Source organism: Vulpes vulpes, chromosome 7 (assembly GCF_048418805.1).
Source record: "Vulpes vulpes isolate BD-2025 chromosome 7, VulVul3, whole genome shotgun sequence".
Lineage (NCBI taxonomy): Eukaryota > Metazoa > Chordata > Mammalia > Carnivora > Canidae > Vulpes > Vulpes vulpes.
Window position 1 is genome coordinate 97,965,838 of NC_132786.1, and position 16,119 is coordinate 97,981,956.

At 35.2% G+C, this 16,119-nt stretch overlaps 1 protein-coding gene across 40 annotated transcripts in view; it reads left to right on the top strand.

The window, feature by feature from the left end:
- Positions 1-16,119, top strand: part of HDAC9 (histone deacetylase 9) — a 920,581-nt gene that overhangs the window by 484,293 nt on the left and 420,169 nt on the right. For 20 of the 40 annotated variants that reach the window (XR_012002703.1, XR_012002701.1, XR_012002704.1 and 17 more), the window contains 3 exons: positions 1,120-1,270; positions 2,294-2,420; positions 4,667-4,788. Coding sequence is in view for 36 of the 40 variants with exons in the window: in XM_072764471.1 (XP_072620572.1) it covers positions 1,120-1,270; positions 2,294-2,420; positions 4,667-4,788 (400 nt within the window). In the remaining 4 variants the exon portion in view is untranslated. Of the gene's footprint in view, positions 1-1,119; positions 1,286-2,293; positions 2,421-4,666; positions 4,789-16,119 lie in introns of all 40 variants that reach the window. The other 20 variants (XR_012002702.1, XM_072764473.1, XM_072764489.1 and 17 more) reach the window with 3 other exon arrangements.

Below are 16,119 nucleotides of genomic sequence, written 5' to 3' on the forward strand. Positions count from 1 at the left end.
TGAACATGTGTGATGGAGATTATTTCTCTTATGTATGAGGAACCAGGGGTTTGAGTAGTTTTGTAAGGTTTCATATCTAGTAGATTTCATATCTAGTATTCTCAGAGCCTAAGTAGAATTCAAAATCTTTAATTATTCCACAGTGAGCACATTTACTATTATTTGTAGGTATCTACTTCTGCATCTGAGGATAAATGGACTTGTCAACAGAGTTATTAAGAATCCTTCATGTTCATGTTACTCGTTGTTTGGAAGTGAAGTCAAGGGATTCAGACATACTGACAGTAGTTTGGCCAAAACAAAATCACTTCCATTAGTCTCGAATTTGAACATTTTTTTTACAAACTGGATGAATGAACTAGGCTTCTGCTATTTTGAGAGAAAGCCTTTTACAGATGTATAGCTTACATTAATCAGAACATTCTCTGTAATGTTTTGAAAAATTTTAAAAGATTTTATTTGTTTATTGGAGAGAGAGAGAGAGAGCACAAGCAGAGGTCAGAGGGAGAAGCAGACTCCCCACTAAGCAGGAAGCCCAACTCGACTCCGGGCTTGATCCCCAGACCCCGAGATCATGACCTGAGCTGAAGGCAGATGCTTAACCAACGGAGTCAACCAGGCACCCCAGGTTTTGAAATTTTTAACATTCATTCTGTTTCAGGTAGACTTCAGCCAAATTAACTGATTTCTCACCCTTCCTTTAGTTTATTTTTCATACCGTTTCTCAGGATTGGAAATGAAGCTTTCAGTTGTTTATATATAATTGGAGGGGCTTGGTAGAACAGACTGCTAGGCCATTCTTGCCTTTGCCTATTGCATATATTTCAGGTGTACAAAGAGAAGCTACTCAGGGAATTAAAGAGTAGAGCAAATTTGGTAACGATTTTTGGTGGGGTGGCACAGGTAATGAAGCTACCTAAAAATTTGCTTATTGATGACTGAAGTCCATTTATGGCATTAGTTGTTTGTCTTTAGATTCAATAATTCACAAAAAAGTGAGTAAAAAATGTAAACTAAACAGAAACAAGTTCCAGAAGCTCCTAACAGTTTGATTTTGGTCAGTGATGACAATGAAGCCTAAAGAAATTGCACACTCTCATGTCTTTCTCTTCTCGCAAGTTGCAACAGGAACTTCTAGCCATAAAACAGCAACAAGAACTCCTAGAAAAGGAGCAGAAACTGGAGCAGCAGAGGCAAGAACAGGAAGTAGAGAGGCACCGCAGAGAACAGCAGCTTCCTCCTCTCAGAGGCAAAGATAGAGGACGAGAAAGTAAGAGGCACCAGGGTAAAAGATCAATCTCTTCCCTCATGTTTAGCTGATGTCATTCAGAATAAAGCCTGATAAGGAGTGAATTAAACTTATCGGGAAAAAAAAAAAAGAAAGAAAGAAAAGAAACTTGTCAAAACTGGCTGCATTTAATTAAAAGAATAAACTAGGGACCCAAATACAAAGCGTTGACATTCACATCTCATCTCCCTGCATTCAGGCTGCACAGCGCCTCAGGAAGCAAACAGAGCATTGTTTGGCAAAGATAACTGATTTTGTTGTTTCAAACCTTAAAAACAAGGTTCCATGAAAGCAATATAGCCATGCTGTATTGTTTTATGATATACTTACTCCTCATTTCCTCGCTAGACCTTCCACCTGCTCAAGTAATAATTGCTCTGTAAGTCAAGCCTTGCCTCCATCTAGTTTTTGAGTACCCAGACTTTGGGAAGATTTAAGGCAGAACATTTGTTGAAAAAAACTATCCACAAGAGGGAGACAGATCCAAATAATTCCCCTGTCTGAGGTCAGTTCAAAATCAGGATGTAGCAAGGTTTAAAATCAGATGACTTGAACTGGAACTGTCAGCAATATTTACATGCTTAATGCTCAAAAGAGTTTTTTAAAACATGAGTTTTTCAAACTAGCAATTCAGGAAAGATGACTGTATTGTGTTCAATCACTTATATGGTCCCCTAAGACTCTTGATTTTTAAAAGACAATGTTTCATTCCTCATTTTCTTTAACCTTAAGAAAAAAAATAGTATTAATTTTGAGACTCCCCATTCTGCAGAAGCAATTAAAGAAATCATCAAAGGTCCTTTGAAAATTGGCAGTTTGAGCAGTAGTTATAAAACATTACTGTGCCATTCTCAAAAGCCCGTTTAGACTCTGGTTTCTTCTTTTAGTAGGAAGCTTCCTATACAGTGACCAGTGGTAGTGCTTCTTAATTTTTGCTAAATGCTCCAGAGGCATGAAAGAACAGAGCCCCAAATCAACATCTGTGTCTGTATGTGTGTGTTTCAGGGGCAGTGGCAAGTACAGAAGTAAAGCAGAAGCTTCAAGAATTCCTGTTGAGTAAATCAGCAACAAAAGACACTCCAACCAATGGAAAAAATCATTCCGTGAGCCGCCATCCCAAGCTCTGGTACACGTATGTTCAGCGTTTGGCCTTTTTTGTTCCCCGGGGGGTCAAGAACATAGATTCTGTATTCAGCCAGCCTGGGCACAGACCTGGTGTCTGCCAATTCTCAGCCATGTGGCTGTGGACAGGCTCCTTGAATTCTCATCCTTCTCTTTGAAAAGATTATAATGATAGTACCTGCCCCTAGGGTTGCTGGAAAGGCCCTGTGAAATAATGTGGTAAAGCATGCAACAGAGAGCAGTGCTTAATAAATGTTAGCAAGTACCATCTCGAGGGCATGGAAGTAGATAGGTTTTTTGGTGAATGAATAACAGAAATGTGGGGTGGGGCATAGAAATTAGTTCCTATTTTGCATTTTTCTATTCTCAGATGGTGCATCTGATATCTTTACAATAATTTCTGAAGATTTGGCAGGTTGAGACTTTATTTTACTTGGCTCGATAGAAGGTGGAGATCTGAGCTATTTTTAAAAGACCAGAAGCTTTTCGACTTAAAAAAAAAAAAAAAAAAGAGGCAGGAAGACAAGGGAGGGAAGGGAAAGAGCATGAAGGCAACAAAGTAAAGCTAAGTCTTCAGGGACAAGTTTACCCCTGACCATCTGACTTCATTTCTTGCTACACTATGAGCCGAGCACACTGACTTCGCACACACAGGCTGACAACATAATACACAATACGATTACAGAAGTACAGAACCATGTTTCCCCAGGCCCAGTGAAGAGAACTGTGAGATACACAGTTCTCCTCTCTGGAAAATATGAAGGATACCGTGTTTTTAAAAATTCGGACAAACCCTCATAGGCAAATATTTGGATAACAAACTAATAGATAAGTTTCGATTCTCTGATATACATTTACTGAATGACCATTAGATTTTACACTTAACTGTTTTTTCATTCCTCATATCATCCAGGATAAGAGAATAAATACTTGATTACTCTATATTGAAGTTGTAAGCATCCCAGGAATTCTATTTGAAGAGTTATTTTACTTCTAATTCTATTTTATAAGTATCTGCCCTTCTCAGCATCCATTGAAAAAGGGTAACTGAGACAGATTCCAGTTATATAAGTACTTTTAAAATGTATATGTAATTTCTATCAGGCATGTCAGTTGGCTTGAGAAGCCAGTCCCTGAAGAAAATGTTGAGATGTTCAGTTATCATCACAAAATATTTAGAAACAAATACCATTACTTAAAACCGCACACATAATTTATAACTGATTTGTATTCCTTCTAGGTTAAAGCTCATTTTAAGAAGAGACAATACCTTTTTTAAGTGGGAAACAACTATATGCAAACAATGTGTCAGCTGGAAGTTCTTTAGCTGTCCCCTTGGGTATATTAAACATGACTGTCAAATGTTACTTAGCAATCCTTTATTGTACTGAATTGAACTTCAGTAGGGGCCAACTCCAAACACTATAAATCATTCGTTTATGGAATCTGAACTTAATACCTTTTTGCCAGTTAGGGCTAGATGAAGTGCCCTTAAACCATTTTTTGAGAATGTGTAATTCAAATAAATGATACTGGTAGAATCATCATCAGTGGTGATCCCATGCCCTATGCATTGTTTTCTTTGTGTATCATAATTATGGGCGTCCATATCCACTGGATAATTTGCGTTCAGCCCTGAAAACTCTTCCTTGGTAATATAGCTGCCTCTCTTTCACTATATTTATGCAGGGAATAGAAAATATTTTTAAAAATCAGTTTCATGTTGAAGAAATATGTGAGTGCCAGCCTTTACCTTAGAAGTGCTATAGAAGTCAGGAGATCTGAGGCTGTTGACACTATCACTATAATAGAAAAGCCACCCTCTTAGACTTTTATTTATTACCTAGCAATTTTTGAAAATGAAGTCCCTTCTACTTTTACTTTGACTATTCTATATTACTGACTAAAAAGGATTAGGATGATGACTTTTTCACTAGTATGATGCTTAAGAAAGTCTACATGGTCATCTCAGATGATCAAAACTCAGGCTCTTGGTGAATTCTCTTTTAGTGAATTAGCAAACTTCTATATAGGTATGTGACCAGACACAACAGTGGTCATTCTTGGGAATCGTGCAACATTCTGTAACATACTGCTAAAATGAACTTGGTTATATGAGGCTATGGTTTGTACACACTAAAAAGAAAGAACATAAACACAGCTGAGACACGTGTACAGCATGTGCAACTGATTATTGCTGACCCACACACAGTAAAAACTCCAGAGCAAATGGTGAACCCTCTTTTTCTTTTGTAGGGCTGCCCACCACACGTCACTGGATCAAAGCTCTCCACCCCTGAGTGGGACATCTCCGTCCTACAAATACACATTACCAGGAGCACAGGATGCAAAGGATGATTTCCCCCTTCGAAAAACTGGTAAGTTGGTTTAGCAAGACTCCACTTGCTCTTCCATAATGTACCTGTAGTTTCATTTTGCCATGCCTCTAGAGGAAAGTCAAAGGATTTGCATCAGAGCTATTGTGCCCTTTCCACCCCTGTCCTTAGCATAAGCATATATGTGCATGCACCACGTACACATGCCAGTTTCAACATCAGTTGATTCAGGATATAATCGGGTACCTTTTTTAATTTAAAAGTTCATCATATTTGGATTTTAGACAAATTATTATCTTATTAGCAATAAATTTTCCAATTACGGAAAACAGAAATTCGATTTCTCAGAAAATTTAAATTGTCTCCACTAATGAGGACCTCTGTAATTTCTTCCTTTTATCTAAATTTTTCTTGAGCTTCAACCATTCACTTGAGAAATGGGAATAATAAACTTTCTTTCCTTACACATTTTAAAACCTGTAACTTTTAATTAAGTAGTGAAAACAGATAAAACCAAAGCTACCTTTTGAGTAAGTGACTTGCCTAATGTCTCACAGATTACAGGAGACCTCAGAGTGATGCTTTGTACCTAATAATCTCATGCAATTATATAAAAATCTGCTTACGGGAACTGGGACAATGAAGCTTCTATTTGTGGAGTGTAGTAAACTGCCTTCTGGCTCTTAAGGCTAGTATTTGTTTGCTCATCTCCTTTCTCAGCCCTCTGATATGTGCATATTTAATGTGTTATGTGCTCTTACCTCTGTAATAAATATATTTAAACTTTAGCTAGATATGAGCATAAATATCATTTTGTGTATGTTCTGTTCTAAATCTTCTGTTTTCCAAATACAGTTTTTAGAGAAAGTTGTAGATTTTAAAATCTTTGTATCCAGAATTGATCTGAAAAGGTACTCAGAGAAGATAGTTTGGTTCACTGTATTTTACTCAGGTCTACTTAAGAAGAATAGATCTATGTAACTTGTATTTGAAATCAGAGAAAAAATGATTTCCAATAGTTTTATTCATTTTCCCAAGCAATTTTGAGTCATTAAAACGAATATAGATTGTAAAAACACACGCTATAGCTATTGTCTGTCATAATTTACCTATAGCCTAATGAAGATTTAAAAATAAAATCCGTCATAAGAACTTATCACCAACCCTCTTTTGTACAAGCACTGGGGTAGGATGGTGAAGTATTGCAAAGAAATCCATGCCTTTTTATTTTAATAGCCCGAGGAGTTTTGCATTTCTACTCTAAAACAATAGGTATAGTAAAATACTTCAAGAGATTAAGTACCCCAGAAGGCTATGCAAAGGGGAGAATGAGATTTATGTATTGCATAAGAACTTCACACTGTTATGTACAAATCAGATTGCCTTCCACATAAATAAACTTATCTGGGATAAAAGGAAGAAAGCAAAGAATGAGCTTCCATGTTATTTCTGAAACACAGAGTATAGTTTATGAAAATTGATCCATAAAGGGCATGAGTTTAGAATGTGCAGACTTTGATCTGCTGTCTTGACATTGAGTTGCGCCAATGGCATGTGTAGGAACTATTGACAGAGATTATGTGAATATTGCCTCAGGTCTCAGGGCAGTGACTGGCATTCAAGAGCCCAAGGAGTCACTAAAAGGAAAGAAAACATAAGTCCCCCTATGGCAGGAGGTTACTGATGAGTGATATAGTTACATTCATGGAGAAAGACTTCTACCCTGCTGTGCACACAGCCTTTGAATATATTCTTACCCCTGGGAGACGAAAACTGACTGCAGAACTGACACTGCCTTTGAAAAGAAGTGGCGTTTGGAACCAGTAAGGCATCCAGAAAGAAAATCTGATCTTTTTCAATACTGAAGAACAAGTACTGAAAACCCATACTTTGTGTCCCAGTTTCCATGAGAACAGTTTAGGATCTTTTTCTCTGTGAGGAATGACTAGCAAGCTGTTAATTTATTCTTGTAAAAATTCTCAGTCCACAACAGAATTCAAAGAGAAATCTTGCTCATTATATATATTACCACATTTTATTCAAATCTGTACTAATATGAGAGACATTTTCTCTGTTGGTGTGATATATAATAATAGTGAAAAGATGCAGCCCTTGTGTTTTCTAGTGTTATACTTTCTGTATTTGCCTAGTATTTTAAGTTTATTCTTTTAATAAAATTGAAAATATGAAGCATCGGGCCATTGATTTATACAAACAAACTTTTTAACTTCACTATACCAGTGAAGTTCTTGAACAGCCATTAATACTTTGTATGAGGGTTTCAAAATATTTCCTAGTTCAATTCCTATCATCAAAGAAAAGTATGATATAATTAAGTACAGATGTTTTGTACACATTATCTAAAGTACTTAAGAGATGCCCTTCACTAATTACAAATATGGAGAACAGAACTCTTCTAACTTTTATCAATGTGATCCATTTGGTGTATTTCCAGTCCACTGTGAGAAACTTTAGACATATCTTTGCAGTAAATAGAAGAGCATTGAAATATTTAGTGTGATTCAAGTGATAATTTTTACTTCAACATTTCTTATATGTTTGTTATTTAATAGTTATTACAAAATAGTAAACAAAAGTATTATCGTAATTACAATTAAACATATGTAATGATTGGGGAAACTAAGATAATTTTTGCATAAAGCTCTATCATATTAAATGAAATCTAGAGTAGTGGCATTGATCACATAGTGTAAATACCAGGACAGCTATAATAGAGTCAAGCTTTTCTACTGGGGCCTGTGATTATCACCCTCTGTGGTCTACTTGAATTTCACTGAATTCAATTTTAGATTTAAAAGAAGTTGTTAAATGAGTGGATCTCTTTGGATCTCTCTTTGGATCTGCATACGATACTGAATACTTCCAATTTCTTTTTAACCTACATCAGGACTGAATTGCCAATCTATATTAGCAAGATTTAAGGGGATAAAGCTGGAACTGGAATAAGAAAAATTTTAATGACCTTAAAATGATTAAAGTGGCCCCAAGGGTATCCCTTAAACAGTGAGCACAATTTGGAACCTCTTTTGACCTCCTAGGACCCAGCCAGACGGTGATAACCTAGAAACAGTCAACCATAGAAGGCTCATTTGTCTGCGGAGATCTGACCTTTGTCATGCAAAGTGGACCTTTACTTCCTTCCCCTTAGGAGAATGATGGTTGCTCCTAAAATTTGGGCATTTAGGAAATATCAGAATAATGCAACTAGGTGGCTCTAATCAGACCCATTCCTAATTCACTTTTCTTTTAAATGTAGGAATTGAGAGTCTTTTGCTCCTTTGACAACAATGAACATTGAAGGATTTCATAATTAGTTGTGAAGTTGAGAATGAAATCATTGTTTTCAATTTTTATATTTATCGCCCACACTTAAAATAGCACTTCCTTTTAGAATTACCTTCTGTGATTCTTTTTGTTCCACAACACAAGGATTTGTTGATACTGAAATTTGTAGTATTTTATTGAACTTCATGTTTTGGCTGCAAATTATATTATACTGTAGTAGGTGACTTTTCCCCCCTAATATAGTACATTTCTAGACTGATAATAAACTATAAAATAGAGAAAGAAAGCGTCTGGATCCAAGCACTTTTGAAATAGTACATATTTCTCTCAAAGTACTGCTATATGTGGTGACTTTGAATTGACCTTCAGAATCATTTGAATTGGATTCTATTCCAGTGAGTGTGTACGTATGTTTCATAAAATATTATAGTAAAAAAATTCTAGAGGTTTTATGCTCCATTATATTATTGGGGTCTTACCCAGTGAACTTTGCCTTTCTTTGAATGTTATAGTCTTTCCATTTAATACTTCTGAACAAAGTGAACTGGCTGGCTAGATTAACCTCTTAAAGTGTGCAAGCCATTATAAAGCTTGGCGTGGACTGTTCCAGCCCCACTGAAATACTCATTTTAATGGTCAGCAACACAAGAGTAAGACTCAAATATGGAAGGGGTCCAAACATAAGTTAAGGTTTTGGAAGGCCAGTGTCATTTTCCACACTGAGTAAATTGGAAAGAAAGCAAAGAATAGATATACAGCTTTATAAATCTCCCTCAACCATCATTATAGTAGTGAGAAGTTATGTGGTACCTTGGTGACCTATTCAAGTTATTATAATCCAGAATTAATACAAGAAGGATTTTTTAATCTTAGGTCCTAAAATCTCTCTTTCTCCTTCTTTCTGTGTTTTTCTCATGATACGCAAACACATACTCATGTGCACACATGGATGTGCACCCACATTTCTGCCCAGATAGTACTAAAAGAGTGCTTATGCTTGTAAAAATACCACTCAGAATCTTATTCCAGATTAACAAAAACTGGAGGGTTCTTATCTATTTTAGTACTCTTAGTTCCATTGTAGCAGTCATTCTTGCTTTAAATTACTAGAATATTCTTTTTGTGATAATGTTACAAAGTTTTCCCAGAATCGAGAAGCAATGTGGCATAGTAACACCAGGCTTTGAATCCACCTACCAGTTCGAAATCTGGATCCTCATTTTAGGAAATTTACTTAACCTCTTGGCCCATGACTCTGTCATCTGTAAAATAGGAATAATTATTGCACTTGGTTCATACAGTTAGTTTAGGAATTCAGTTAAGTATTGTGTGTAATGAGCTGAGGATCATACCTAGCATTTAGGGAGCACGTAGTTAATTTTATGTTGAGGAATTCATCTTCATTTATTTTTATCAAGTTAAAACTGCATATCTTACTCTTGTGGGAAGTCTTTTTAAGATCTAACATTCTGCTACATTTTTATTGATTTCACAAACAACTGAGGAGAAAGTGACAGTCTTTTAAAGCTATATGAAACTTTTAGTACTAATGTCAACATTGGAATAAAGGGTTTGGCCAGTTTTGTATTTCCCTGGCATTTCAGAGCGAAATGTGGTGTCTAAAAATAGTAGCAGACTTGTTTCTGTCATCTAACATAGGAAGAACACTAATTGATACTTTATGTTCACTGGGGCTAAATTGAGTTTTAATTTCTGCCCTTTGACTTGACTTTTAAATTATTAGATTTTAATTTTTAGAACAGTTTTAGATTCACACACACACACAAACACACACACACACAAAACAAAAACACAAAACTGAGCAGATAGTATACAGACAGGGCTTCCATATCATTCTCCACACCCTCTCCCCCTACCGGCTCTGCTCTTACTTACATGTTGCATGAGTATGGTACATTTGGTGTAATTTATGAATCATTACATACATTATTATTAGTGTAGTACCTAACTTACATTAAGGTTTACTCTTAGTGTTATAAAATTCTATAGATTTTGACACATGCATAATGTCATATCATGTATCCATCATGACAATATAATAAAGAAGAGATTCACTGCCCTCAAAATCCTCTCCGCTCCGTGGATTCATCCCTCCCCCTGACCAGCCTCTGATAACCACTGGTGTCTCTACTGTCTCTATAGTCTTGCCTTCTGTAGCATGTCACATAGTTGGAATCATACTATATAATGTATTTAGCCTTCCAGACTGGATTCTTTCACTTGGCAATATGCATTTAAGATTTCTCCATGTCTTTTTTGTGGCTTGAAAGCTCTTTTTTTTTTTTTTAAGATTTAGTTATTTATTCTTGAGAGACACAGAGGGAGAGGTAGAGACATGGGCAGAAGGAGAAGCATGCTCCATGCAGGGAGCCTAATGTAGGACTTGATCCCGTGACTCCAGGATCGTGCCCTGGGCTGAAGGCAGAAGCTCAACCGCTGAGCCACCAGGTGTCCCAAGCTCATTTCTTTTTATTGCTAAGTAATACTGTATTATAAAAGGAACCACAGTGTGCTCATCATCTACCTATTGAAAGACATCCTTGTTCCTTCCGAGTTTTAGGAGTTATGAATAAATCTATTGTAAATATTCCCATGTATGTTTTGCATAGATACAAGTTTTGAACTGAATTAGGTTAATACATAGGAGTGTGATAGCTGGATCTTTTGATAAAAGTGTTTAGTTTTGTAAGAAACTGCCAAACTATCTTCCAAAGTGGCTGTACTATTTTGGACACCCACCAGCAGTGAATCAGAGTTCTTGTTGCTACATATACTCACCAGCACTTGGTATTTTCAGTTTCAGTTTTTTTTTTTGGATTTTGAACATTCTAATAGGTATATAATGGTTTCCCATTTTGGTTTGAAGGTGTAACTTCCTAGTATTATCATGGTGTATTTTTCTCCACTCCTTTACTTTTAATCTTTATTTTTTATCTTTTTAAAGATTTTTATTTATCTATTTGAGAGAGAGAGAGAGAGAGAAAGAGCAAGCATGAGCAGGTGAGAGGCAGAGGGTGAGACAGAACCCCACTGTGCAGTGAACCAGACCTGGGACTTGATCCCAAGTCTCTGGGATCATGACCTGAACTAAAGACAGACATTTAACCCACTGAGCCACCCTATCTGTGTCTTTATTTTTATTTTTTAAAAATATTTATTTATTTATTTATGATAGACATAGAGAGAAGAGAGAGAGAGAGAGGCAGAGACACAGGAGGAGGGAGAAGCAGGCTCCATGCCGAGAGCCCGACGCGGGACTCGATCCCGGGACTCCAGGATCGCGCCCTGGGCCAAAGGCAGGCACTAAACCGCTGAGCCACCCAGGGATCTCCTGTGTGTCTTTATTTTTAAAATAGTTTTCTTATAAGCAACATATACTTGGGTCTTTTTTGAAAATCCACTCTGACAGTCTCTTTTAATAAGTGTATTTGACCATTCACATCTAAAATGGTGATTGATATTGTTAGATTATTACCACCACATGTGTAACTGTTTTCTAATCATTGTACTTACTCATTTATTGTTATCATTTTTTTATTTCCCCTCTTTTTCTAGCCTCTTTGGATTTAATTAACCATTGTGTGATTCCATGTTCTCTATCATTTTAGCATATCATTTGTACCTCTTTAAAACTTTTTTATTTTGTGGTTTCCTTAGAGTTTGAAGTTCATATTTGTGGCTGAGCTGCATCTACTTTTAAATAATACTGTAGTGCTTTATCAGCGTAGGTGCCTTCCAACAGCGCATTCTGAGTTCCTCCCACCCACCCTTTATCATATTGCTGTCATTCACCTCCTTTTTCTGTAAGCTAAAATCACCCAATACATTGTTAATATTATTATTTTGAATAGTTTATTAGATCAATTAAAAATAAGAATACTAAAATACTTTATTTTTACTTCATTTCCTTTACATAAATAGAAGTTTCTGAACTATATCCTTTTCTTTCTTTTTGGAGATCTTCTTTTATTATTTCTTGCAAGGCAAATATACTGGCAACAAATTCCCTTAGTCTTTGTTTGAGAAAGATTTTATTGAATACGGAATTCTAAGTTGCTGGATTTTTTATTGCAACATTTTATTCTATTTTTTTATTATTTTTTAAATTTTTATTTATTTATGATAGTCACACAGAGAGAGAGAGAGAGGCAGAGACATAGGCAGAGGGAGAAGCAGGCTCCATGCACCGGGAGCCCAACGTGGAATTCGATTCCGGGTCTCCAGGATCGCGCCCTGGGCCAAAGGCAGGCGCCAAACCGCTGCGCCACCCAGGGATCCCTATTGCAACATTTGAAATCTATCACTACACTCTGCTTGCTTGCATCATTTCTGACACGAAATCTTGTATAATTCTTATCCTGGTTACTCTATAGGCAAGTTGCTTTCTAATATCCTCTGGTTTCTTTGAAGATAGCCTTTTTGTCTTTGGTTTTCTGCAGTTCAAATATAATTTATGTAGGTGTTTAACCTTTGGTATTTATATTGCTTCATGTTCCCTGAGATTCCTATACCTGTGCATTTTAGCCATTATTTTTATATTTTTCTGTTCCTTTCCTTCTTGTTATTTTAAGATCCCCATTACACATATATTCCATCTTTTGTAATTGTCCCAGAGTTCTAGTATACTGTGTTCTTTTGTATTTGTCCCAGAGTTCTAGTATACTGTGTTCTTTTTTTCTCTTTGCCTTTCAGCTTAGGAAGTGTTTATTGACATGTCTTCAAGATCACTGATTCTTTCCTCAGCCACATCCAGTCCACAGATGAGCCCATCATGGCATTCTTCATTTTGTGTTTTTGATTTCAAGCATTTCCTTTTCATTCTGTCTTAGAGATCTCTTTGCTTATATTGCCCATGTGTTCTTGCATGTTGTCAACTTTTTCCATTAGAGCTTCTGCTTCCAGTAAGCTGATCTCAGCTGCAATTTTCTGTATTTTCCTGGCTCTCCAGAGTTCAGGGCAGCACCTCGCTCTGAGACCTTTATTCTCTGAAGGATGGAAAGAAACTACTTTGATTTTTACTTTGCTCAGCTTTTTTCTTGTGGTGAGGATGGAAGTGAAGATTTCCAAGCTCTTTACATGTTGGAGTTGTTTCCAGAAGTCTGCCATGGACTTTTAAGCCTATAAAATATTTTTAAAAATTTAAACACAACTTTCCAATTTTTTGAGGTGACAGATTTATATTTAAGCAATATAATTCTTACCAATTAATTATAATAGATTTTTTAAGGATTAGCATAAATGATTGACTGTCTTTCTCAGCTTGGTCATGACTAAAATCCATGTGCTAAAAACTGTGACAGAATAGGCTGAAATAATTTTAAATCACATTTTGGAAGGAATCCAATACTTTGTGCTAAAGTCCTTGCCTAATGATTTATTCTATGATATTTTATTCTATATCCTCTTCTGTATGTCATCTTTCTCTTCTCCTTAATTGGAACCACACCCTATTGATTTTGGTACTTTGAAAATAAATTTGATGAAATATTGAGTTGGAAGGGAATATAAACTACTGTGTAAGCAAGATTTGGGAATTATAAGGATTTTTTTCTGTATTTCTAATTTTTCTCAGTATATCAAACTAGATTTGATAAGGTATAAAAAACAATTGTGGCCCTCCAAAAATTAGAAAATTTAGTTCCTTTTTAAAATAGGATTTAATTTTTCACATAGATAATTTACTTTTTACAAGAAGACTTTTTGATAGATTTAATCACTTTGATTATGAAAAGGTAGCTCTTTTAAACTATTTCATTGACTCTAAAATGCTCATTTTTTATTTTTTATTTTTTTTTATTAAATTTTTTTTAAAATTTTTATTTATTTATGATAGTCACACACACACACACAGAGAGAGAGAGAGAGAGAGAAGCAGAGACACAGGCGGAGGGAGAAGCAGGCTCCATGCACCGGGAGCCCGATGTGGGATTCGATCCCGGGTCTCCAGGATCGCGCCCTGGGCCAAAGGCAGGCGCCAAACCACTGCGCCACCCAGGGATCCCTAAAATGCTCATTTTTTAAAACAAATATATGTCTGAAACCTGAATAAGTCTAATGGATGATATTTTCACAGTTCAACCAGCAATGTTTTTTGCTTTTGCATTTTTTTCTTAGTGATTGTGCATGCTACAATTGATCAATTACTGTAATATTTACCTAAGAATTAAATGGTTTAGAATAATGTGACTTGTTATAAAATAGAAAAATATAAATTGATTTTTTTATTTAAAATTATAAAAGGCATAGAAATTAATGTTCCTAAGAATTATCTATTCAAAAGTTAGTTTGGTTAAGTTAGAATCAAGAAACAAAATGATTAAAGTTTCACAATTCAATAAACAAGAAGCTGGTCTCACAGATTGTATGTGCAATATGGATGATAACTAGTTAGAGCCAAGAGCAAGTATCAATTGCAAATTGTGTGATAATTAAACAACCTTGTAAGAACTTTGAAATTCTAAATTGAATTATTTGGTTGTGGGGGAAACTAGTATGAAAACACTAATATAGCCTAGAAAGACAAAGCATGGAAAATAATCTCATGGTTTGGAGTTAGATCTGGCTGAGAATTCTAGTATGGTGCTACCACTTAGGACTATGTAACCATGGACAAGTTAAAAGGACTTCTCTGAACCTCAGTTTTTTCAAGTATCAAGTATGGAAAATACTTGCCTTACAGAATTATTATAAGCAATAAAGGTATTGTATGAAAGTGTCTAGCACAGTGCCTGATATATAGCTGTCTCAGTGCATATTTCCTGTATGAGTTACTGGGAATGAAGGTATGGTATTTGTGGTAGGAATTATTGGTAGTAGCCAGATGGTATAATAATGCAGGACTTGGAATAGCAAAAAGAGTGTAGAACTATAGTCTTAACCCTGTCACTAATATATGACCTTAAACATAGCACTTCATGATTTGGGATCTCAGATTTCTTAGTTAAGGGAAAGATTTGGAGCAAATGATGCCTAAAATTTTATATAAGTCTAAAAAGGAAATATCATGTTTCATGAGGAGTAAGATAAAAAAATGTTAATAATTTGAAGACCATATAAATAAGAAATAAATGATGGTGCTTCTGCAGAATTATGTCTCAAATTCATTGTAATTAACTGTAATAAAGTCTAATGACATATTTTTCACTCCCCATAAAGTATTCAATTAGAAATAGGCAGGACATTTTAGATAAGATTGGAATGAGAAATTGGCAAAAAATAATAATTAAGATTTTAAAAGCATTTAGCCATCTGTTGTATAATCATGAGAATGATTGAAAAAAGACTCCTAATTTGTAATATTCACAATTTTATAACTTGAAACACTGCGGGAAAAAGTCCATGGAATATGTACACTTACACATCTCTAGACATATCTAAAAAAAATAAATTAAAAGATGACAGAAAATAAATGATGAAATGTTTGCAATTGTATTTTCTTTAAAATTTCAGCCACTCACTGGGTTACTTTGAAATGAAAGGGTCCTTTATAGCAAAGAAATCTGAAGGAAACCATTATCTGTTTCCTAAAAAACATTCTTAGTATTAAGGCAGCTTGTAATAAAAGTTTATCCTGGCATGCTAGGTTTTTCATCAAATGGACTTAATTTACCAACTCAGAGTCACCTTTATTTTTGTTTCCTGACCTCCTTTTTTATAAAACTATTTGTTTTGAAGCTTCTTATTTTTATTATCTCAAGATTTATACATTCTTTACCAGCTATCCATATAAAAGATAAATTCAAAAGTCATTTTTTATAAAACCTTCATTCTGACATTTTCTTTATCTGTATTCTCATATCACTATAATTTTTACTATAAAAGCTGGCAATCATATTTTGATTATTAGATACCATATTTCATACTGATGTTTTTATCTTGTTCTTCCCAATTAGATGGTAAAAATGTCCTTAAAGAGAGTGTTTATGATATATTAATTCCTTATCTGACAAACCACATTTTCTGCTATGCTTCTTATCTTAGTAGTAAAGAAATCAATATACATAAAACAGGATTTTTGGCATTACTGAGTGCGGCACATGTAGTAGG